Here is a 24,845-nt window from a genome sequence, read left to right as displayed (position 1 = left end):
GAAAAATGAGCTTGTGTCGATCAGCACTGAAAGTCCCCACTAACCCTATATCATGTATTATTCTGCGTCAAAATGTCTATTTTTGTAGTTATTGCAGGAATCGATGGCATGCGTTGATCCCAGACCATTGCAAAGTTAATCGCATGTGTTGATCTTCATGAAGACCAATTCGTTGCATGGAATGCTACAACTACAGAGTGATAATTGTGATAGAAGGTCGATCACAAAATGGGTGGAATGTGTTAATACTTCAAGAAGAAACAATTAGGAACACATACCTTGGGAGTATAAAAGAGATAAAATGATGTTGACATTTCACCTACTGCGTCAGAAGTGTCAGTGATTCAGAGCGGGACTACCAATGTTGTCGGCGTTTGAGCTCTATAAATAGAGCCTTGGAGCCCAAATTCAAGCCATCCAAATCTCTGCCTTGGGCAGATTCTTGTGATCGTAGATGAGAGCGTGAGCAAGACATTCTTTGAGAGTTTTTCACTTCCACAACCCTTTCCGAGTGACAATCAGAGCTTTGCCGGAGATAGAGCTTGAGAGAGACTACTTCACCACCCATCCATGGCACCACCAGCAGTCTTGATGTACATCTGATGGAAGCAAGAGATTGCCTACATCGAGCCCTCCACCTCTTTTCTCATCTCTGTTTTGTATTACATCTTGGCTTAAGATATTAATATATTTTGTAATAAATGCATTTCTTTAGTTCCCTTAACGCCATTTTTATCATCATCTTCTTCTTTATCATCTTTTACTTCCGTTGCATGAGTTAAGTATAGATTGCAAGAGTTATCGCATACTTAATCATGTGGTAGAGAGATATGACGCATGTAACAAACCACCGAGAGGTGTGCGTTGCACAAGTAAAGTGAGTCAATTCTCTTTACTTAGTACGAGACTATAGCAATGCTTATCTATGAGCTAAGTAGCTATAACCAACTGCCCGAGAGGGTAAGTAGTGGAACTCACTAAACAAAGTGAGTAGTGTTCCTAGAGATAGGAATAATCTTATGCTCAACGTAACCATGCGTTATAGAGACATAAGCATGTGGCTGACCACCGAGAGGTGTGCGATGTGTTAGTGTGGCGAGCTGGGATTACCTTTGCGACCAAGCTTAATGATGCGATGAATTTATCCCCTCTACAATTCTACTTCTTCATGCATCTTATTATGTGTTAACATTTGTCGCATCTCCACCAATTCTCATAGTCAAACTTCTATTGCTCAGTCTATTTAGCTAGAAGTAGGAGTAGTACATAGCAATTAACTTCTTTCTTTTTATTCTTATTCCCCGCCGCAAATGCATTACTTTACAAATATCATTTAGTTACAAGTCCCTGTGTTCGACCACGGATCATCCCGAGAAACTTGTGTTCTCGTTACACTTTTCGAGAGAGCAAGAAACCTTGTGACAGGAACGCATGGTCATCGCATACACGATTTACGCATATTGAATATTCTTCAGTTTAACGCATGACCATCAATGCATAGAAATCAACGCATATCAAGAGATTACATTTTCCTCTCACCATCTATATGTCAAAGAATCATAACAACTACAACTCCAATCTTAATTTGCAAAAATTGATTAAGAAGAGCAAATACTTCTCACTATTAAGATTTTCTTTGATGTTTAGAAAAGAATTGACAAAGAATTATCCAGAGCATGAAAATGCATCATGACTGCACTCTAAGAAAATCAACTCCACTACGAAGGAAGTTTTCAGAAAGTATTTAGGCGATAACTCTAGAAAAGAAAGCAAATTGAGAGGTTCTCGCATTGATTTTCAGTAATTTAAGATATCAAAGAAGAAGAAGCAAAATAAATGTATAAAATAAAATAAAAAGGATGATATAAGATTTAAAAAAAAAAAAGAACAAAGAAAAAAGAAAGGAAGAATTGGAACAATAAGGATAATATGAGAGAGAAACGAAAAATTGAGATAAAATGAGATTTGAAAAAAATACATAAAAGAGAGAGAAACGAAAAATTGAGATAAAATGAGATTTGAAAATAAATACTTGATATTATATCAAGATTCAAACAATAGGGGAGATTTTGTATGTTATAATATAGGAAGACCAAAATTTATAGAAGATATTGTTGACGGCATTTTAGAATTATAAAAAAACACATCACATGTAATAGCGTCTTGTCATAATTCAAAAGAATTTTGTTGTTTGTTCTTTTTTCAAATGATAACGTAATTATAGCTATATGTCCGATTCTACATATTTTCGTTGGTGTCTTATCAAAATTATCCTTACTTTAGGGTATTTTTATTTTTAATTTTTCTTTTTATGAGAAATTGAAGCAAGTTCATGTCAATTGAGTCATCGTCGTATTGATTTAAAAAACAATATTTATCTTTCTTAATAAATATTATGATAAATATCAATTTATCCTTTTGAACTTTGAGGTTGTATCAATTTAAATACTAAGTTAATAATTATATCAATTTAAATCTTGAATTTTTATAAATATATCAATCAGTATGTTTTATTTATTCTCGCTCTTAGTTTATCCATCATCTCAAAACCATAATGTAAAATCCTTACTACTAAACTAGAAGCTCTTAATTGAATAAGATTGTGCCAAGATGTTTGGAATGTTTAACAAAACATATTTTCATAGGTGCCCTTTAATATAAAATTTTTTAAGTAAATCGTAGCTGCTGAGATTCGAGCCCAAGTCTCTACAACCACAAAATAAAATTCTTACCACTAAACTATAATCATTTTATTATTGAGAATAAGCATGTAAAAAACTGAAATAAAGAAAGAAACGTTAGTAAGAAGAAGACAGAGGGACAAAAGGGCATGAAAATGCGGCTCCTTTCTGGACTTTTGTTTTGTCCGACTTCCAAAACAAAAGTATAAACCCAAAGGCTTCTTTTAAGAATTGGGTCCTTCTTTTCAGGGCCTTGGGGTTTGCAACAAACCACAAAAATTCACCACTTTTGGGTCTATAATCTAATACAACTCAACATCAAAGGGAATAAAATCAAATCATTCTCATCTCTAAAATTCTTCCCCCTTTTTTGTTCAACATTTTTAGTTTTCTTTGTCTTTAATTACCCAACTCTCAACTCTCAAGTCTCAGGCACAGATTTATCCCACTTTAGAACTATATACAGAAAACAGAGATCTCATTCCTAAATCTGAAGAAAAGAAAGAAAGAAATGAAGAATTATAAATAATAGAAAGAGTGGGGGAACGTGGAGTCCAATTGGGTTTTTGAGGCGTAGAGTACTCCTTTTGTCTTTCTAAGAAAAGAAAAGAATTGAATGAGAGAAGAAAGGACATAAAATTTACAAAAAGCATCTTGGAATCCCAATGATGTTGCGTTTGCAATAATTGTACACTTTTTTGAAGAGCGCATTATACCCATATATCATCAATTCACCTCCTTTGTTTCTTTGGTTTTTTTTTTTTTCTCTTTAAATAATTTTGGGTTTAAAAGTGAAGAGTAGTGGGATGTGAGCCCATTTTGGGTCTGTTCCTTCCCCCAATTTAATAAATTAAATATTTGAGTTGACTTTCTAATAATTCGAAAAAGAGAGAATAAGGAAAATAAATTTAAAGGACAAAAAAGTTAGAGATGTTAGGGGTAAATTAAGCAAGCGAAGTGAATAAAGGGAGACACAAGTAAGAGGTTTCTGCAAAAAAAATGAAGGCAGCCCCACGACAAAACTAACCCATCATTCTTCTTCTTCATCTTTCATCTCTCTCATTTTTACACTTTTTTTATTTTTATTTTTATGAGTGTTGTGTTTGGGGGTCAGATCTCTGATCATTTCTATTCCACTCACACCATTTATTCCTGTTTTTGCTCAACATCAGATCGGGCAGAATGTTAAGATATGAAATTATAGGTCTAAATAGACGAATGTGAATAATATAACTCTTAACACTAATTCAAATTAATTCCTTTTTAAAGGTTTTATTTTCAACTATACTAACACTAATTATTAAAATAAAATCATGCATGGATTAAATTTAGCATTTAGACAATGTATGTAAGAGTTAAGAGTATACTTAGTAGGTTGGAATTTGAAAAGAAGTGATTTAATGAAAACAGAATTTTTTTTTTTTTCTTCATGTTTTTAGATATTTATTTGGTAGCATATTTAGAAATTAGATTCTAATTTAAATATATTTGATATTATATCTATAAATCATAAAATTAGGTGTAATTATCTATTAAACATGAATTGATTATAAACTATTATTAATTTATTTTCTTTTTAAAAAAATATATAATTATTATTTTATATTTTTATACAGAAAAATTGAGTTTAAATAGAATTTGAATTGTCAGCTAAATACATATTTGCTGAATCATAAAACATAAAACAAAAAATCTAGATTGACAACCAAATAGTTTCAAGATCCCAAGATATATTGCTTAGAGTATGTTTCCGAAATTTTGCTAAAAATGATTATAGTTGAAGTGGTACAAAAGTTGTATTATCGATCTTGATGTTAGATTTGATTCTTCCACTCTACACATTACCAAATATAATAATAAGAATAAAAGATTCTTTTGAAATTTTGAGACCTGGGATATCTCACCATTATTTAATTCTCTCATTTGTATATATTTATTGAACTGTTTTTCATTATTAATTTCTTCAAATTAGACATATCATTTACAGTAATTTATGTGGTCATTAAAAAAAAAAGCGATTTTTAAATCAATGGATTATCAAATTTGATTCATCTTAATAATAAGTATTTTTTTTCTTTCCATTATTGCATCAAATATGTATGTAAAATCAAATATTTGGCTTGATAATATAAATACTATGCAAATTGAGCTATATTCATTTCAAATATTATTGGACCCTCATTAGTTTAGTACTCAGTGCTTTTGTTTTCTTTCTTTTTTTTTTCTCTCTCTATTTTCATCATTATTCAAATTGTCAAATTGACAAGGAAAATTAATGGATAAGAGTATAATTGAGTTAACATTGCAGTTGGCTTCTTTGATAGTGATTCAATCTTTTTGTCACATTCATTGTTCTCAAAACACAATAGTTGGTGGCTTAGCTCGCGTTGGTCAATGGAGGAGACTTGCTCTTTTTTATGGATGAGCTAATTTCCTAGTTGGCTTCTTGATCTTGTTAATTAGAACAAAGATCATCTCGTTGTTTCTTCGTAATGTTGTTTTCTTCCATTATATTATTTTAAAAAATATATTTTGGATTTATTTATTTTCTTGCAATGCTATAAATAACCACTTTAGAGTTTGGACAGTTTTCAAATATAGAAAGATAAACCAAAATATTTACAAAATTTAGTAAAATTTTAAAATTATCAATGATAGACGTCTACCAGTGTCTATCACCGTCTATCATTAATAGTTCTAAAATTTTGTTATATCTTGTAAATATTTTCAATAGTTTTACCATTTGAAAATTTTTCCTTAGAATTTTAATAGAGGAGCTTTAAATTATTTTGAAAAGAAAACTTTATTTTTGAAGCGCTCTCTTTAGGGGTGAATTTTTCTTGTTAGACCATTGATTTGACCTAATATTTCAACCTGATACATCATATATAAGAAAAAGGAAAGACTGTTTTCTCGATTAAACAATGGCTAAATTAAAAGGGAAGTAAAGGAATCTTTTGAATTTGGGATAATGAAATTTCTGTTTTTATTAAAAATTGAAATTTTCGAACGTTGAAATGTATAGGAAGTTACCATATACATGATACGAGATTTCATTTGATTTAAATTACTTTTTAAATTAAAAATATAATTCGAAGTTGTTAACCTGGAAGGGGCTTTAATTTATTAATTAACATTTTCTCCCATGCTTTGAGCTTAAAATGAGCTTTTGTTGAAAATTTGTAAAAATATTTATAAATTTTGAGCTCTCTACCAAATCTATACCAAAAAAAATTGCAAGTTTTTTACATGGCCCATCCTTCATAAAATCATCAACACCATGAAAATTTTACAAGAAAGGCTTCTCAATTTATCTCTAAACCTAAATTGGTGTCCTTTATGCAAATAGAGCAGGGAAAATATGGATCACTTGTTCATTCATTGCAGTGTGACCAACCATCTTTGGATAAAGCTCCAAAATCTATTGGGGTACCCTACTACGGTTAACGCCAACATTCAAGAACTTTGCAATAATATTTGTTGCCTAAAACTTGATTTCATAAAAACTAACATCATTTTCAACTCAGTGGTTGCTGTTCCATGGTCGATTTGGAACGAGAGAAACAAACGTACATTCAACGAAAACTTCAACAGTATCACTAAAAATTGGGAGGATCTTTGTAATCTGACCGGATGCTAGTCTTTTAGATCAAAGATTACGACCCTTCCTCCATTGTCTTCAATCTTGCTATTTTTATGTAATCTTCGGGACTTCGATTATTGTTGAAAGGAACGTGGGAGGGTGCTAAGCATGTGTCAACCTAATGGAGATATGTTGGTACACTTATTAACCCACATTACGGTATCTTTTTCTTAAAAAAGTTACTGTAGTATTTTTAACTTTCTTATTATTTTTGGCTTAGGTATTTGATCGTAGTTCAAAAACATTTTTCAGAACATAAAATTAAAAAAAAAAGCAAAATAATTTGTTATTAATCACTATTTATCAAATAAAAAAAATTATAATATTGCTAAATATTTTTAAAATATTTCCAAAACACACAAAAAAAAAAAAAATCATTATTGTAGAACATAATACCAAGTTGGTTCCATAATGAGTGTATATAGCTCGATTGACATAGAATATGCTAATGACCAAGAGGTCTACAGTTTCCTATATTGTACTTAAAAAAAGAAAAGGTGGGAAATGAATAAGACGGAGAAGTGTCTATAACGAGATTGTTTTGGACAAAAATTTAGGGTTTTTATATACTTTAACCTCGATATTCTTTTTTTTTATTTATTTATTTTTTAAAGTATTATGAAGATTTCTACCTCTAATCTCAAGGAGAAAAATACTGCTAATTATAATTGTACCGTCTCTTATTTGTCTAAGTTTTATATCTCCGAGTATACATAACAAATTATGATAACATTTTTTTGAGTTAAAAAAATGGGAAGGTGTGGGAATGAAGGCTTAGCTTATTGAGTTATTTATGAATGGTGAAAATTTAAGATGCTTAATCATTGAAGGAATACTTAATCATATACCTCCTCTTGCTTTCCAAACATAATTGGATGAAATAAATATATATTAGGTAGTTAAAAGTTTAATTAGTCACGCTTATATATATTAATCTGAACAAAAAGCACACAAAAAGAGAAAAAGCAAAAGTTGCCTATTACGTGATTAAGGGAAGATCAAAATCATTGGTTAACCAGTCACTTCTTTTTTTCCTACCATATATTTGAAAACAAAATGAAATCTTCAAAAAAAAAGAAAAATAAATAACCCTTTAAAAATTATATTCTCATCTGATAACGGCAACATCTCATCCAGTGATTATGTTCATCAGAAAAGGAGATATCAAGGTTTGCCTCTATTGTGATCCAATAACTTTGATAGTTTCCATTGTGGAAAAAAAGGTATCATTAAAAAAGAAACAAAATAAAATAAAGTAGAGTTAAAATAAAGTTTTGCGATATATAAGCCTTTGTAACTTTACTTCTAATTTCTCTAAAAAAACGTCTCGTACTAATAAAGATGTTGGACTCTCATTCAACCTAGCTTCCACTATCGCATGAGTAATAAAAAATAACTAAGAAATTAAAAGAAAGTCAACAAAATAAAAAACACAAGAACTTACGTGAAAAATTCGAAAATTGGAAAAAAACATGATCCACCAAAAGAAATCCACAAATGCAATCACATTGAATAATTCTCTTCTTGGTACTAATTACAAAAACACTCCCTTAAAACTTTTGTACCACTCACACCATTTTCTCCACTCTTAGACTAGGAGAATTTGACTAGAGTTAGTACATTTGTACATAAAATGTTTTTGATTGGGACGATTTGAAACCAAAGACATAAACTCATTTTTATGGTATTTGGAGTCCATCACTTCTTCGACTCTTTCAGACGTAGGACAACTACTCTTTTAATATTTTGCCAAACCTAACATTATATAATTGGATTTTCTCATTTCTAGCTAGCTAATGTAAGTACCAACCAAGAATATATCGATTAAGGGTTGAAGGGCAATATATATTGGTTTCTGACATGATATTGAAATCAGCCAAAAATAAAGGGTAGATAGGGTTTTTGCAAAAAGCAACTGAAGCTGAATAAAGTTTTTTTCTTTTCTGCATAAACCAAAGTTTTTCTGATCATTCTAATATATATAAGGTTGGAGTTGGAAATGGGAAGAGAGAGTAAAGGCAACTTAATAATAAACAAACCACCAGCACAAAGTCATCCCCATTAAATCCCTTTAGGTTTTTGTTCTTTCCCCATAGTCTGCTAAATTATTCTCTCATCTCATATACTTTATTTTTAGTTTTATAATTTTAATTTGATGAGCATATATGTTTTGAGCAACTTTCTTCTTTCCAAATGATACTATAAACTTTGGAATTGGAAGGGCAAGAAGGCAACACACAACAGTAAAGTTGGCAAAAAGGAAAAGCAACAACTCTCTCCCCATCATCTCCTACCTTTAATCATTTCATTTCTATTCTTTTTTCAAAATCTCTTTTTAGGCCATACCCATGGAATCTGCTAATCTCCAACATCAACTTCAAGAACTATTTGTTGGATATTCTTCTTTGGTATCAGCTCCAAGAACAGCTCCCATCACTACTCATGAATGCAACCCCAATATCATTTTGTAAGCCCAAACTCAATATCTTCCCCCTAATTTAATTTGTTTGTTTTTGCAAAGATACTCATCTTGATCAATATCATATGCATGCAAAATACATCAAGATTTAATCTTTACTATTCTTTGTTAGCTTAGTAACAAAAAGATGTGATCTTTATATTACTCTTCTTGTTTTGAGAGATCATTGATTCATTTTTCTCTATTTTTTGGTCATGCAGGGAAGGAAATTCCTACAATAACCCTTGTTTAGTGGATCAAAGCTTACAATGTTCTTCAAGGGAGAATGAGAATGAGAATGTATGGTTCAATTTCTCATCAACTTACCAACGACAACAACCACCCAATGAACAGCAACTTTCAACTCTTTATTCTTCTGTTCAATCTCCAGCAAGTTATGGAGGTTTCCAAGGGATTCCAGCTGGATCCAACACCAATTATTACACCAATGATGTTTATTCGAATAATAGTAATAATAATAATAATAATAGCAATACTTCAACGTTGGATTTGTTGTCTTCATCATCATTTTCAAGTTCCATGGGCTACAATTTACAGGCTGCTCATCATCATCATCATCATCATCTGGATTTTCTCAGCTCAACCCCAAATTATTCAAGTGGATTTAACAAAAATAGAGCCCTATTTGGCTATGCTCATCAAAATCATCATCATGTCCAAGATTCAATTAATAATAACAACAGCCCATCAAACAGCTCCAATAAAGTTTGTATCTTTTCATGATCTTATACACTTTTTTGCTTTTATAAGTTTCCTCTCATTTATTGAATCATTCCCCCCTTGGAAAAAAATCCCTTTTTTCTTTTCATTTCCTCTCATTTATTGCATATAATCTTTACATGCAAATTGATTTGTGACACTGAGTGTATTTTTTTTTTCAGACTTCATCAACAAGTGTTGGAAGAGCAAAGAGGCCGGTTACCAGCTTGTCTGAGCCTAAAAAGTCCAATAATCCAGAATCAAAGAAATCTTGCTCCACCTCAAGATCCACTTGCCCACCATTAAAGGTATAGGTTTTGAATCCAATTTAAGAAGTCACCCAAAATTGGAATTTGTTTAAGTGTCTGCAATTATAAAGTTTGGTTTATGGAGATTCTTTTGGGTTATTGAATTAAATTTTGTATAATCTCTGTGCAGGTGAGAAAAGAGAAATTGGGAGACAGGATTTCAGCACTTCAAAGGCTGGTTGCACCTTTTGGTAAGGTATATATTATATATAAAATTAAACTCCTTTTTCTTCAACATATTGCTTTCCTTTTTATCAGATTCAGAACCCACTAACCTCTCTTTGATGCTTAAAATAACCCCATTTGCCCATAACTTGGTTTCAGTTTAATTTCTTACCATTTGATTTTATCTTGAAAAAAAAATATAATCTTTTTTTCAGACTGATACTTCCTCAGTTCTAACTGAAGCAATTGGCTACATTCAGTTTCTTCATGATCAAGTCGAGGTGATTTAATTCTTTAACTCTTTAACAATAGTCCTGTATGATAACTATTTGATTTTTTAAGTTTTAATTTTTAAAATTAAGCTTCAAAATTAATTATTTTGAAAATCCAATTTCAAGAACTAAAGAGTTGCCCCCTATTTGTTCAAAGCATGATATTTTTCGTATGAATTTGGAATATGATGAGAGTAATATGAATATGTTTAATTTAGTTGAGATATTGAAGTATACTTATTGATCCGTCGTCTTCGTTAGTTTCTTGTTTAAAAAGAAAAGAAAAAGACGAGTTCAAAGCATGGTAATGGAATGGTAGGGAAATAAGCATAAATTTAAAAAATCAAAATCAAAATTTAAATGATTATCAAACGTGGGACTTTATGTTTTTTTTCTTCTTCTTTAATTATTCTATAATGTTGCTAACAAGATTTATTATAAGCTGTGCAGACATTAAGCATGCCATATTTGGGGTCCTCTCAGAGCAAACCCTACCAAAAACAGCAGCCTGTAAGTTGATCAACTTCTCTTTCTCTTAGTCTCTTTAATAGCAACCCTTTTACTGTTCATGCATCCTTGTTTATATTTGGAGTTTAATAATATTGTGAATTTGTTTGAATCTGTTTATTGCTGACAGATAATTTGGTTCAAAATTATATTTTAATTTGATGGGGTTTTCTGGGTGATACACCCAGTATTTGACATGATAATATTGCTCTCAATTAGAAGAATGATATTTACATATATATATATATATAAACATAGAAGAATGATGAATAGGATCTATGTATTTATTTAATAGATCTAAAATAAGATAAGGTTTTGTTTTCTTTGTTTGTTTTATAGAAACTGTCAAATTGTTTTACTTAACTAATCATTAAAAAATAGAGTTTGTGCATTTAAAAGAAGCCCTAAAGCAGCATATAGCTAGATATATATGAAGTTAAAATTAAACTGCATTTATGTACTAAAATTTGCAGGGTCCAATCCAGGAGGATGGAACAAAACCAAGGCAAGATCTTAGAAGCAGAGGGCTATGCCTTATGCCAGTTTCCTGTGCTTCATTCATTCATGGTTTTGATTGAGACAAAGAACCAAAGATTTCAAAAGTATTTCATCAAAGAAAGAAAGAAAAATGAGCAGCCCCCACAAAAAAAGCGACCATATGTCTTGTTTGGCTGTGCTCGTTGTTGTATAGCTGTTCGTCCAGTTCAGTTTAAAAAGAAGAAATATTTGTCAATAATGGTTATTTGGTGGATGAGATCTACAAATAAGCATTTGGTTTGTATTTTTCCCATTTTCCATAATCATATTTGCTTTATAAAACACACGTGTTTGATTTCATTTCTTGCAGAAACTTTATGAATTTACATACCCCCATTCACATTTAAAGAGATGGGGGTTTTTCTTCTTTTGGTTAATCTAATAGGACAGACTCAGTTTTACATCAGAAATAAATAATGTGTACATAAAATTAAAACAACTCCACCAGAACTTTTTCCATTTACATTTTCTGGTTTCAACCACAGAGAGAGTTCAGACATTGGTGTTCGAGGCTGATATTTCATCCCTTCACCAGCGGAATGGTATCTGCATATATAGAATAATATCCCCAGCCAAACTTATGCAAGTCAATTCACTAATAAAATAAATAAATAAATAAATAAATAAGAGGACAATGATATGGTGATTAGTGTAAGTAGATTACCAGTTTCCTCTTTTTCTTCCTTTTCTCAATATAAGCAAAGATCTCTGCTTGTCTAGCCATTGTTTCCGCCAAAACCTATGTAATTAAAGACTACTGATCAGTACTAATCCTATCTCCAACCGCTTAGCTTATCAAAACAAAGTAATCATAATGATGTTAACTGATACCTTTTTGGATACGGTAAGCTCTTGTTCGAGAGTTTCGACGCGGCTGATTGTAGCATTCAGCAGGTCCTCTTTCTCGCGAGGCATGTCAGCAGGTTTAGTACACAAGTTATTGACTCTCTCTTCCAATTCAGCCATGCGTTTCACAGTGGACATGTAATCAGGCAAGGGTTGTAATAAAGGTGGATGATCCTGACCCTTGAACATGGTGTCGTCGACACAGTAAACTGGTTTGGAGTAAATGGAGGCATTAGTGAGCTTCTTAGGCATGGTGCGAGCCAATCTCACCGTAGCAGAAATTCCCATTAGGAAGGCCACAATACTAGCGAGAAACTTAGATTTAAGACCCCCAGGGGCATCTCCTGAACTAGCTAAAGCATACTCTATTGCTGCAAGGAGTCGTGTATTAAAAAATAAGAGAAAACTTTAGTTATGCAAGAGAAAATTATCTAAATACTCCTATGCAGCTGTACCGAATGAAAGAAAAGAAAATCACATACCATATTGTCTAAAGCGCTCAAGCATACAAGATTTACATTTGTGTTCTAACCAAATCACAAATTTTTTAAAAATGTTTAAAAATAGTTGCAAACATTATTGAATAAGAATAAAGGAAGAGTTGTTTTGAAAAATGTAGATTTGTGGATTACAGTCCAATTTTTAATGGAGAATGGTTTGATTTTTTCAGTTAACTGTAGAAACCAAATAGATGAGTCAAAATACATAGGATAAAGACAAATGTGTTTTAGTCTTTTAAAAAACAATTTCTGAGTTCGGGTACGGGTTTAAACCTCTAACTTCTCGGTTAAAGGCATATGCCACAAACAAGCACATGAGTAGTGAAAAAAAAGAAACATGAAAAATAAAATTACCTTCTAAACTGAATAATTAAATCAAATAAATTAAAAATGAGTTTTTGAAAATGATAATATACCCTTGGAAGAGGCCAGCATTTTCTTTTCTGGCACCGTTTTCCATGCAAAATCCACACTTTTATCGACCACCGGGACATAATCCTTATTGTAAGGCACTTCAATATTCTTGGTAATCGGAACCTATCATGTTTTTTCTTCTATTAGCTTAAGTTCAAAATTATAATTAACGGTATATTTTCATTAAGGGCAGGCAATGTGATCCAGGACTTCCCAAAGAAGAAAACATAGAAGTTAGTTTTGGATATATCATAACCAACAATTCTGAAATCTATGATGAGAATCCCAAAAAAAATGTCATATCTAGAGAACTGATTCTACCAGCAAAGGCACACAAGCTGTAACCAGCAACTTAAGCTTCTTCAATAATAATTTTACTTTTAGTTTTCTGTTTTCGAGAATCGTGCTTGTTCCTCGTCATTTCTTTACTAAGTTCTTCATACCACTTAAAGGAAACATCTGAATTCTTAGCAAAATTCAAAAAACAAAGACAAGTTTTACAAAAGTTACTTTTGTTAGTTTTTAAAATTTGACTTAGATATTTAAACATTTATAGGAAGTAGAAAAGAAAACAAAGAAATTGATAAGTGGAAGTACAATTTATATAAGTTTAATTTTTCAAAAACCAAGAACTAAAAACGAAATAGTTATTAGATTGAGCCTTACTAATCCACCATGCTTACTCATCCAGCTTGAAATCTTTGTTACATGCAATGATCAAACTCGACACCAAGGAACAAAAGTTAAAAAGATTCTTTATACAACTAGGGGACATTGGATTCTTACTTCCCAGACTGAAAATCATTAATATTGAGCATTACGGTGTGAAGCAAATTAAATTTCTCACTTACCTCATGGAGAGGAGAGAGTGATCGATACTCGACGTGATTAAAAGGATGTTTGGGGGAGATGGTGCAGACCTCCTTAACATCGGGTAAATGATGGCCCTACATAATAGAAAACACCAGAATAATTCATCAACTAGGAATGAGTCAGAAGCAGGCCATGATATTAAAGAGACCATATCAAAAGAAATGCGCAATCCGGTAAAAAAAAAAAAATGGTTCAAAGCCCAAGAAAATAACCTCGTTTTCCTCAGATTTCCATGAACATTTATGGTTTCCATTGTTGACCATCTGCAAGTCCATCAATTATTTTAAAAAACTAACGGTAAAAGTTAGATGAACTTTAATCAAAGATGGAAAATGTCACGAGATGGAGATATCAATTGGGACCTTTAATATATTTGGGTCCTTCCATGGACCCTTATCAGAACGCATGCATCCTCCTTGATCGGCGCAGGTACAGGTGCCTCCAAGAAACTCTGGCAACTCACTGGTGCAACATGACACCACAAAAGGAGGAGATATTTACAAAACGTTACTTGAAAATTTCCAAATCTACAAGGGGTACCTAGTAGATCTTAAGCTAATAGGAAAAGTGAAGTTTATACTATATGTGAAGTTTATACTATATTTCGAGATATTTTTACTTTCTCTGCAGTGGCCTACCTGGAATCAATAATTTCCAGCAACTTGCTTTGGTATTTATTTCCAAGAACCTGGGCAAGTTTCACTAATTAGTTACATTTGCAACCTTTGATACTGAGAAACTGAGATCAGGGAAGAATATTTACATGGATCTTTGCAGTGGTTTTAGGATCTAGAAAAGATTTTACAGTGTTCCACAGCATTCTAAATCCGGAACCAGCATTAATAATGAACATGCGATTCAAGGTCTGCATATACGTTTTCTCAGATTTTTGGTTCAGTATAGGACGTAGGTTAAGAGAAAAATGAACATTACATAAAACTGAAAACCAAACATTCCACAGTACCTCTGGATAGTTCTCGCCATCAATTTTCTGAAGGCGGGAGATGAGTTCCCGAGCAGTCTTATTGAAGTTTTTAAGTCCCTGCCAATTCAATTTTAGTTTGTAAACTGCACTGTGGAATTGGAAAAGGGAAAAGATAGACATTCATGAAAACAAGGACCTCAATTTTTTTAAGGTCATCTTGCTCAAAGTGAGTGCCCATCAATATCATATACCATGATGATAGATATGTATGATACTTGCATAAAGTCTTTGGCTGCAACTAATTATTCCCTAGAAGTATTAATATAGACATACATACCACTCCTTGGACATCCAAGATTGTTGTACTTTGATCAATGTGCCTCTTGGAAGCTATTGAACAGGCGGGAAACTTTACCGCGAATGTTCTCTCAAACTCCCGTACATGGTATTTCAGATAGCGATCAAGATCAGTGACATGCATTAACTTTGTGTGATCCACCTTTCCCAACTTCTCAATATATACTGGCCGTCCCTCCTTATCTACACCATGATGCCCTTGAGGATAATAATTTAAGACTTGATTGAGCTCCTCAAAGACAAAATCCTTAAGCAGAGAAGGAAACAAAAAGAGGAAAAATGTTAAGTGACTTCAATTCAGTTCTAAAATCTGGTAATTCATACACAGGGGAAAGCTGCAGAAAATTTGTAAAAACGAAGAGAATATTTCTACATCAAATACCTCAATTATGGTGTCCGCGCCAAATTCTTTACGCCACTGGAGCATGTCAGACCACATTTGCTTTGTTTTCTCAATATCAAACTTCCTGGCCTTCAAGAATCTGTATCCAAAGGAAATTCTTTAGACTACAACTGTTTGATAATGATGCTTGCCCTTCACTATGAAACGATTAATCGATAAGATAGACCCCAATCACGAGAGTACACAGAAAGATGTAAGAGAGTGAAGAAAGGGGGCTCTGTGTAACATGTAATATGATTTATATTTGTGTGGGGCTGCAAGCATATTAGTTAGTTAGGGGCTGCCTTCCATTTCAGGAAGTGGAGAGATGATAGATTCTGGGGGAGAAAGTATTGATAATATCTTGCTTGTACTCTTAGGGAGACGGGGGAGAAGTAGGGAGCTCTGGAATCTACCTCAGCTAGTACTTTCTCAAAGCTTAAATAAACTAGTCGTGACTGATCAACTAATCATACTTTGTATCACCACCATGGACTACTAAAGTATATTATCTTCATTATTTCAAGCATTTTAGCTCAGTAAAGCTCCAAAGACATGAAGCAACTATTTTATGTTCACGTCATAAATCTTTTAGAAGTATGACATATCAACCAAATCCTTAGGAAACTTGGGCTGATATCATGATGTCAATGTACAGAGTGATTAATTAACGTCTAAAAATCGAGATATAGAACTTGAATGATTTGGATTCTGCTGGACAGGTGATAAAACGTAGGGCTATAAAACAATGAACCTGAGCATCATGTGATATTCGTCATGCTTGGTGGGTAGCAACTCGTCTAATATTAACGCTTGGCGAAAGGCATCAACAGCCTGCATCTCCTCTGTGTCGCGCACATCTTCAATTTCTACAGATGCGACTTTACTACTTCTCCTGCCCCTTCTAGTCATAGAATGTCTGAACTTGGAGGAGGCACTGGCGGCCTTCTGCTTGAAAGACCCCATGGATGTATTCTTTTCATCCTCGGAATTCTCAAGATCAGATCCTTCGAGAGCTATAAATTTAAATCAAGCAGTCAAACCTCAGGTAAATAAAAGAATGGGAGATTATCCATTAAAGTTATCAATGTTTTCAATTTGTTCAGCTCCAACAATCCCTTGGTGCAAACATCTAACACTATCAGTCTATTGTTATAAAATTCAACCATTTTCATGAACGAATATTCTTGCAAAAACTCTAGTCGGCGAAAAACGAAAGATTCATAACGGAAGAAACGATAAAGAAAAACAAAACAAGGAATGAAAACCAGAACCAGGGAAAGATTCATAATGGAAGAACGAATGCAACCGAACGGATTAGAGAAGCATACCTGGTTTGGGAAAGAACGGTCCGGACATGATGGTGTGTTTTCGGGTTTTCTAATTGAAACAGGTAACGCATCAAAGAGACGAATCAAGCACTCATATCGCAAAAATATCAGATTTCAATTCCTCTCCTAATGCCCGGCCTGCAAAAAAAAAAAAAGAAAAAGAAAAAGAACCCACCCAACAAATATCAAGATCTTCAAAAATCAAAAATCAAAGCAAACCCCACTAAAAAATTCCCGATCTTCAACCCAAATCTAAACAGAAATTCCAAAAACCATCCACATTAAACCCAAATGCATATGAAAACAGATTAAAGTAATAGAAAAAGAACCTCAGGTAGATAGATTTAGAGAAAAAGAAATAAAAGTGGTGGAAAGAATGAGAGAGAGCGGAGGAATTACTAATGAGAAACGCAGGAAGGTATAATGTGAGGGGCAGGAAAGCGAAGTGGGCGGGGAGGGGGAGATTAAATTGAGGGAAGAAGAAGAAAGAGAAGGTTGTAAGGAAAATGTGGAGAAATTAGGCGATTACAACAGAGCATAAGAGAAGGGAAAGATTGGAAGAGAGAGAAAAGAGAGTTTGTTAATTTGTTGATAATAGAAAAAAAAAATGAGAGGGAATTTGTTGTTTCAGAATAAGAAGATTGACGAGGTCAGCTATATCTATATTCTAACGATTTCACTGAATTTTGATTCCGGCGAAACCCCAGCCCCTTCCTTTTCTTCATTACCCTCTATACCCAACTACCCTAACGTCTCTTTGCCTTTTCCCGGCAAATGAATCCTCTGTCTGCTTCTCCATTCTTTCTTCCCTGCACCCGCTTTCTTATGCCGCCACGCCCTCAAAATATATTCTGTGATGAAATTTAATTCTATTCATGGTTAGTTATATTAAATGTTTTTATTTATTAACGTACGGATATTCTTTTGGTTGTCATAAATTGTTTTAATTAAATTTAAAGATCCCCGTCATCATTTTAGTCTCTAAAAACAAAATTTCTTATAAATGAAGTTATTTTTTCAGCTATTATTTTCAACAAAATATATATATTAGATGAGACCACTGTAATGTGGTGATGAAAATTAAAATATTTTGTTGTCTCCTTAATAACTATTGGATTCAAATTCAAAGTATTTTATAATTTTCTCACCTATTACCAAATGTAAAATTATTAGTCATATATTGTGGCAACTTTTTCTAATAATTTTATGACATATTACCAATCGATAATTATACAAAATTACTATCATTGCAAGCTTATTTATTTATTTATTTAATAATGATTTAAATGGTAAGTTCAGTTTCAAAATTAAGTTTACGTCCAATAGAATAGACTTTTAAATTTAAAAAAAAAGCTTAATAGATTAATGATTTTTTGTGGGATAATTATAGTTGTAGACCCGAAAACGTCTATAGTTTTGAATCTTTTCATTTTGAGAATTTGATTAAAAAGTTGGATGAAAATACCATTTTCACGTTAACCAACGCAATATTTATCACTGTTTATTAGACAAAAAATCATATTTTTCATGATCAAGAGAAAAATTGACAAAATAGTGTACCAGAAAGATAATATGCATTTATTATAGAATATTAAATAGTGTACTGGAAAGGTTGTATGCATTTATTATAGATTATTAATTAATTAATATTTTCTTCCTGTATGCCATTAATATGATTTCTTTTCCATTTTCACATTTAACACATTTTAATTTTCACAGCAGCAGCTTATTTGTTCTACTAGCAAATTATGATTATTTTTAAATATAAGTATTTGTAAATATTCAAACAAATATAGAAAATATTCTATTGTAATAATATATAAAATATACTACAATATATAAATCATAATTTCACTCCATGTTGAACATAAATCACAATATAAATCAATACTAACTCAATATTCCACATAAATTATCGTAGAGATCATAAATTTCATTTATATTAAATAAATGAAAACATAAAAATAGAGAAGAACTACCTATAACACAGTATATATCGAAAAAAATAAAATAAGAAAAAAGCTCGTTGGTTTGCGTGCTCAAGAACCCTTCCATATTCCTCTCTTCTTCTTTGTGAAGCCCTTGCTGCCCCGCGTCAGCCGTTGCGCGTCCACTGTCGTCCGAGTGGCGCACCGTTCGAGAGTCATGCGTCCACCGTCATCTAAGTCTCTCTGTTCTGTCTAAGAAGAAACAACCATTCAAACAACGGTTTGTGAAGAAAATGACGTGGGTTTTAGAGGAGTGGAGATGTGGAGAAGAAAGAAAAGGGGAAAAGATCAATTTTGGAGAAGAAACGACGTGGGTTGTAGAGGAGGGAGATGGAGAAGATAGTTCGCAAATTTTGGAGATACTTTTTATGATTTATTGGGAAACACATTTATTAATATAGATGAATGAGGAGGGAGAAATTTAATTGGACCTTTTAGTTTTTTTTTTTTTTTTTTTTTTTGTAAAAAAAATGATTTGGGGACAAGAACGTAACCGGACCTAATATTTGTGAAAATAAGAATTCTACCTAAAGACATTAAAAACTTGGGACACTAATGAAATATAGAGCCCTTCTACATTATTATCCCTTTTTTTGTCTCATAACTTGAGAACTTTACTTTTACGGTACTTTTTAAGTTCTTGGATAATATTTATGAATGATGAAGATACAAATTCTTTTAGAATATAGTGTTTCGAAATTTAAATTTCATTTAGATAGCTTTTGAAATTAAATTCTATTCGGGTTTTTTTTTTTCCTTCCTCAAAAGAAAAATCAAATTATATCGAATGTTTGTTAAATATTTATTTATTGACGTATTATTTATGACTTCACGAGTCTTTAAAAACAAAATATGTCATAAATGAAGTTAGTTTTAGTTATTCTTATCAAAAGAAAAAACTAAGTTCAAATTCAATTCTTCAACGGATCCAATAAAATTTCTGTCCTCGAATGGTTTCTGAATAATAATTACATTTATATATAAAAAAATGTCCTCTCAAGTATTTCATTTTACAATTCTTTTAACGTATAATTTGGATAGAATTAGAGTAAATATTCGAGTATCACATGCGAAGCCAACCTCTCTTCTAATAAGAAATGCTATTTATTGCAACACCACAAACAGTAATAATTTCCTTTTGCATATTGTTGACAATAATTTGATAGAATAAAACACATTACAGTTATATTTTTTGTTCCTGTTGTCAAATGTAATATTCTGCAAGGAAAAATCATTATCATTTGTTGCTCCTAAAAGAAACTACAAATTTGCAGTTAATAACAATGTTGTTATTTAAGAGGACTACAAAGATTTAAAAGTATAACTCGAATTAAAATAATATTCCAAGATAATTAAGCAAGTTATCCTCCTTTTAATTCAACGTTATGCATTCTTAATATCGAAGCACCATTAAGACTCTTTGATTGATCCTATTCCAATACACTTCAATTTTAGTGTCTATTTCTTGTCATCAATTTTATGTAGTCTATTTCTTAGCATACCTTAAATTAATTAGTTAATTGAAGATTTAATCGAGAACTAATGTTAATGATTTATCTACGACATTAAGATTATCATGTTTTGTTTAACTTTAATGTCAGTAGCTTGTAAACTATGTTTAGTTTGGGGTTCAATTACAAAAACACTCAACATGTTGACAGAACATTAATATCTATACATATCTTTGTAATTCAATGGAGAAAGAAAACTCTGTTCCTTAATCCGAGTCAGAATCAACGTTGGTAGAAGATCTTACTGCCTTTCGCCTACTTTCATCGTACTCGTCTTCCTCTTCATCTTTTTTCTCACTTATGATACCTGTATATTGCGTCTTCAGTCAGACAACGCAGCGCAATGACATAATTGAGAGTTAATATAACACACCTAGTAGAAACATCACCTTTTTTTGTCAATAAAATTTCTAATGTCTTTGTACTGAAATCATCTTTTCCACCTAAATCATGGAACCCAATAAGCCTATCTGTAGCAATGCCTTTCCTGCAACCAAGAATCAATGTCTTCAAAGCAGATTTGCACACACAAACCAACACGGGCTTGACTTAATATAAACAAAAGTTTTTTAGCTCTCTAAAACTAATTGAGCCACGTTATCACTATCCAAGTATCCAGGGATGTCTTTAACATTATTTCCCTATTCTCCTGACTTATTAACAACCAATAGAGTGCCCTACGTATATATGCCTTTCACTAACTACAAAGGTATGACTACAATAATCAATGGGGCAAGGAAATGATGTTGTTGTACCTGAACAGAACAACACAAGGCAAAGTCTTGACTCCAAGTTTGGTTACAAAGAAGGGTGCATTCTGCAAGTTTGATAATTAGCCCCCACAAGTTCTTCACCCGGACAGATTTTCACAACAAATGTTTCAAAATGAGCAGATATTGCTGTTAAAATAAACGAGTTATACAAACCTCAGCATCCAGCTTGATGAATTTTGTGTCTAAATGTTTTGGTGCAAGAGTCTTCAAATGCTTATCCATAATCCTAAGAAAGAAAGATCCACTAAGAGACTTTTACAATATACAAGCACATTGTTTGGATTAGTAAGTTATTTCAAATTAAAAGATTACTTGCACCGATAGAATTCATGATGATAGAAGTGGCAAATCACTTTTTCACTCCCGGTGACTTCTCCCAAAAAGTCTCCCTCAGTTATTTCTCTGTATTCCCCATGCCCTTGCCTCTTCATTGCTTCTCTCTTCTCAGCTTCTTTCTGCTCAAACAAATAATAATGTAAATGCATGACCTATTAGGGAAAGTTGACACCAAACTGAAAATAACAATGAATCATGTTTTTCATAAAAGGCAGAGGGTTTGGTAATTGGAACACTTGAATTGAAGTCTCAAGTTCCATGTTAATGAGAGCTTAAACTAGAAAAACATTGGCGGCCCATGGAGTACTGCGAACTGCAGATGGTGATAGCAACGGAACATATATAAACAATTACACAAAAGCTCAGACCTTGAGGGCTGCAATTCTATCTGCATGCAATTTTTCCAGCTCTGGATCCTGACCCAGGTAAGCAAACATTAGTGAAAATCACGAGCATAAGTAAGCAGTGTGGAAGGACCCCAATCATTAAACCTACATCCATCAACTCGTCAAGGTCAACTTCCTCGTTTTTAGAACTCGTCTGAGCCTTCTCTTGAGCAAGCAATTCCTGTAAAGTCGATAAACATATTCATGAAACCAGTAAAAACTGCAACCCCACTCCATGGCTCTCAACGATTCCCAATTACTTATTAGAAATACCAATGTCCTGAATGCACACTTTTCTGAAAGAAGCATCATTTACTAAAATATTTTAAGACAAAAAAAAAAAGTGGGGGATTGAGATCCAAGGGTAATAACGTTTCCAGATTCATGTAAAAGGAGGAAAAGGAAAACCCAAATCTAAGAAGAATTAACTGATTTTCAATACAGATGATATGTCTAGCCTGCAGAGATTTTATTAGACTGAAGCTAAAGTTACAGATTATATGTTAATATAACGATATCCAAAACAAGAATCACACATAAATATATAACCAGATCTCCATCCATATTTCAATATGATTGCTGGAAAAATAGATCAGAATATAGAAACCTTGCAAGGGGGGATTCAATGGTACAAATACCTTTTGATAATCACGAGCAGCAGCGGCCATTACATTTCCAAATGCTAAATTGGAAAGGGTCGACTTAACGGAGTTCGGGTCCATCTTTAAACAACTCTGTGTCTGGAAAAGATTAAACAAGAACAAAAAACGATTAGAGGGAACGCAAAAGCTTTATAATGATCAGAATTGACAAAAAGAAGAAAAAAAAAATTGATTCCACGAGATCTGACGCTTACTACGCTCTTCGTGTGTGAAGAAGTAACTGAAAGGATGTTTGTGGATTCCGGTCGAGGGCAATCCGACAATAGGGTGCACATCGGTTCGGTTTTTTCCCGTTTTGGTTCAACTCGAGATCGAACCAATAACTTCGATTATTTAACACAGAACCAAGCCGATGTTCAACCAAGAATAGAATCGATTGGTTCCGTTTTTTGGTTTGGGATTTAAAATAAAAAATTCGATTGGGCTACGATTTTAGCCTGAGAGGAAGGATAATCCATGAAGACATCTAGGAAAGGTGTGTTTGGATTAATTTTTTAATTGTTTAATTTTAAAATAAGATATTTTAGAAAAAGTCAAAATGTTTGATAATTATGTAAAATAGTTTTTAAATACAAAATTCATTATAAACGTTTTTTTATTAAAAGAGTTTAAATTAAAATGGTTTTTATTTTTATATCTAATCAATTCAAACGGGTCCAAAGAATTGATTGAGGGTGCTAGAGCAATGCAAATTTGCAATTGGAGTTTGTCATCGAGGTTTTTTTTTCTACAACAAGAGGATGCAGTAGTACTTTGGAATGAAAATGTTGAACATAAATACTAAAATTCAAAAGGTTAGTTGCAATGTTCATGACTTAGTTTTTTACTAAAAATTTAATTACTAATTTAAATAATTATTATAAATACTTTTACATATATGAATATTTATTGATATCAATATTTTATCAATATATTTGTTGATATATTCATAAAATTGAACTCTCAATATCGACATCGACATTGATATTTTAGTCCTCGTTGACGGATAACGGAAGGATGTATGAATTTTATATTTTTATTTTGCACTTTAGTTATAGGGGGAAATCAATTTAGACCCTAAAACTTGTGATAGTACTAAATTTTCAAATCTATGAATTTCAATTCTAAATTTAAATAAGTATTGCAATTTTAACTTTAAAATTTAAGAAGTGTTACAATTTTAACTTTATAACAACTTCTCTGTTCAAATATAGTTAGCATAATTTCTCATATGCATTTAATCTTTTTTCAATTGAGGTAATGTTACAAAAAAAAAATGAACGATGTAAAATATGTAATTTCTAAAGAGAAAAAGAATGTTAGCTTTTTTGTATAAAAAATTATAAATTTTTGAAATGTTATTCAATGTTTAATTTTAAATTTGTGTATTAGTTAAACTTATTTGAACTTTCTATACTAATAATCTAATTAAATAGACCAAATTATAAAAATGACTTAAATCCACCATTTTTTCACGAATAGCATAATATGTTACCATATTATATAAAAATCAAGCTCAAAAGTCCATAATACCCCCAAATTTCTAGCCTTTTTATTAAGAAAATAAAAAAGACATATAAATCTTGTGCCTTAAATAGTTTTTTTCCAACATTTTTAAAAGGAAATTTACATTTCCGTTAAATTAGGAGATTTTATTTTTTCCCTAGTATATTTAGAACAACAATAGATTTAAGGTTGTTATATACTATACCCTATATTATAATTTTGGTCTCATTTCTATTAAGATATACATTCCATTTACTTTGTCATATCTATCCATGTATATTTAGTCATTTTACAAATATATACCTCATATTATATAATAATAATGCTAGTTCAAATTGCAAAATTCATCCTTAAAGTATGGTAGTTGCAATTTTCACCTTAATTGAAGAAGTTTCATAGTAATTGAATAAATTTGGGAATATAATTAATAACATCCTAAGATTTAGGATATATAACATATTTGTTAAATACACATTAGTGATGATATATTTTGTAATCAATGATTAATAAAAATAAAAAATTCTTTGAATAATAAAGATTAAATTCATTTTGATTTATTTTAGTATTTTAATTATAAAATACTACAAGAATTAAATAAGAGAGAGAATGTACTACAAGATTACATTTGTCCAAAAAATTTGTAGAAATCTAGTTATGAAATATTGTTTAAGTTTAAGCTATTTATGAAATATCATTGGTAAAGTAGGTTGATTGTTTAAATCTTTCAACTTATTTTTGTGTAAATGTTTATTTTGTTAAAGTTTGTATGCGAAATGTAACGATCC

At 31.7% G+C, this 24,845-nt stretch overlaps 3 protein-coding genes across 4 annotated transcripts; 1 reads left to right on the top strand and 2 right to left on the bottom strand.

Moving 5' to 3' along the window:
• Window positions 1-8,198: 8,198 nt before the first annotated feature.
• LOC120072882 (uncharacterized) lies at window positions 8,199-11,589 on the top strand. Its single transcript, XM_039025409.2, has 7 exons — window positions 8,199-8,791; window positions 9,004-9,508; window positions 9,685-9,810; window positions 9,941-10,006; window positions 10,191-10,256; window positions 10,698-10,757; window positions 11,228-11,589. The coding sequence occupies exons 1-7, from the start codon at window positions 8,673-8,675 to the stop codon at window positions 11,330-11,332; spliced, it is 1,047 nt and encodes a 348-aa protein (XP_038881337.1). The 5' UTR covers window positions 8,199-8,672; the 3' UTR covers window positions 11,333-11,589.
• On the bottom strand, window positions 11,560-17,610 carry LOC120072881 (phosphatidylinositol/phosphatidylcholine transfer protein SFH12-like). Of its 2 annotated transcripts, none has more exons than XM_039025407.2 (15): window positions 17,319-17,610; window positions 16,920-17,057; window positions 16,343-16,604; window positions 15,589-15,688; window positions 15,187-15,453; window positions 14,889-14,966; window positions 14,688-14,789; window positions 14,563-14,612; window positions 14,287-14,386; window positions 14,137-14,187; window positions 13,903-13,998; window positions 13,054-13,174; window positions 12,123-12,508; window positions 11,956-12,030; window positions 11,560-11,837 (listed from the first exon to the last, which is right to left on the bottom strand). In XM_039025407.2, exons 2-15 carry the CDS (start codon window positions 16,945-16,947, stop codon window positions 11,820-11,822), a joined length of 1,734 nt encoding a protein of 577 aa, XP_038881335.2. In that variant the 5' UTR covers window positions 16,948-17,057; window positions 17,319-17,610; the 3' UTR covers window positions 11,560-11,819. The 2 variants fall into 2 exon arrangements, with proteins under 2 accessions (XP_038881335.2, XP_038881336.2); XM_039025408.2 differs by having other exon boundaries at window positions 17,249-17,389.
• A 2,876-nt stretch (window positions 17,611-20,486) lies between these two features.
• LOC120073873 (thioredoxin domain-containing protein PLP3B) lies at window positions 20,487-23,033 on the bottom strand. Its single transcript, XM_039026779.2, has 9 exons — window positions 22,770-23,033; window positions 22,552-22,653; window positions 22,023-22,094; window positions 21,896-21,943; window positions 21,504-21,646; window positions 21,345-21,417; window positions 21,174-21,235; window positions 20,808-20,905; window positions 20,487-20,725 (listed from the first exon to the last, which is right to left on the bottom strand). Exons 1-9 carry the CDS (start codon window positions 22,848-22,850, stop codon window positions 20,625-20,627), a joined length of 780 nt encoding a protein of 259 aa, XP_038882707.2. The 5' UTR covers window positions 22,851-23,033; the 3' UTR covers window positions 20,487-20,624.
• Window positions 23,034-24,845: the final 1,812 nt, after the last annotated feature.

This window comes from Benincasa hispida, chromosome 3 (genome assembly GCF_027475165.1).
Source record: "Benincasa hispida cultivar pf3 chromosome 3, pf3_genome.v1.1, whole genome shotgun sequence".
In the NCBI taxonomy this organism is placed as follows: domain Eukaryota; kingdom Viridiplantae; phylum Streptophyta; class Magnoliopsida; order Cucurbitales; family Cucurbitaceae; genus Benincasa; species Benincasa hispida.
The sequence above is the reverse complement of the archived record's forward strand: the minus strand, read 5'-3'. Positions and strand labels throughout refer to the sequence as shown.

Excerpts from the sequence above, each read along its gene's own strand:
- LOC120072882 (XM_039025409.2), top strand. The coding sequence starts at position 8,673 with ATGGAATCTGCTAATCTCCAACATCAACTTCAAGAACTATTTGTTGGA. Across the intron at positions 9,811-9,940 it reads CCACTTGCCCACCATTAAAG|GTGAGAAAAGAGAAATTGGG; the intron begins GTATAGGTTTTG and ends ATCTCTGTGCAG. Across the intron at positions 10,758-11,227 it reads CCTACCAAAAACAGCAGCCT|GGTCCAATCCAGGAGGATGG; the intron begins GTAAGTTGATCA and ends TAAAATTTGCAG.
- LOC120072881 (XM_039025407.2), bottom strand. The coding sequence starts at position 16,947 with ATGTCCGGACCGTTCTTTCCCAAACCAG. Across the intron at positions 16,605-16,919 it reads ACCGTTCTTTCCCAAACCAG|CTCTCGAAGGATCTGATCTT; the intron begins GTATGCTTCTCT and ends TTAAATTTATAG. Across the intron at positions 14,188-14,286 it reads AGGACCCAAATATATTAAAG|ATGGTCAACAATGGAAACCA; the intron begins GTCCCAATTGAT and ends ATGGACTTGCAG.
- LOC120073873 (XM_039026779.2), bottom strand. The coding sequence starts at position 22,850 with ATGTGCACCCTATTGTCGGATTGCCCTCGACCGGAATCCACAAACATC. Across the intron at positions 22,095-22,551 it reads CTGCTCGTGATTATCAAAAG|GAATTGCTTGCTCAAGAGAA; the intron begins GTATTTGTACCA and ends TCGACTTTACAG. Across the intron at positions 21,418-21,503 it reads CATGAATTCTATCGGTGCAA|GATTATGGATAAGCATTTGA; the intron begins GTAATCTTTTAA and ends TTTCTTTCTTAG.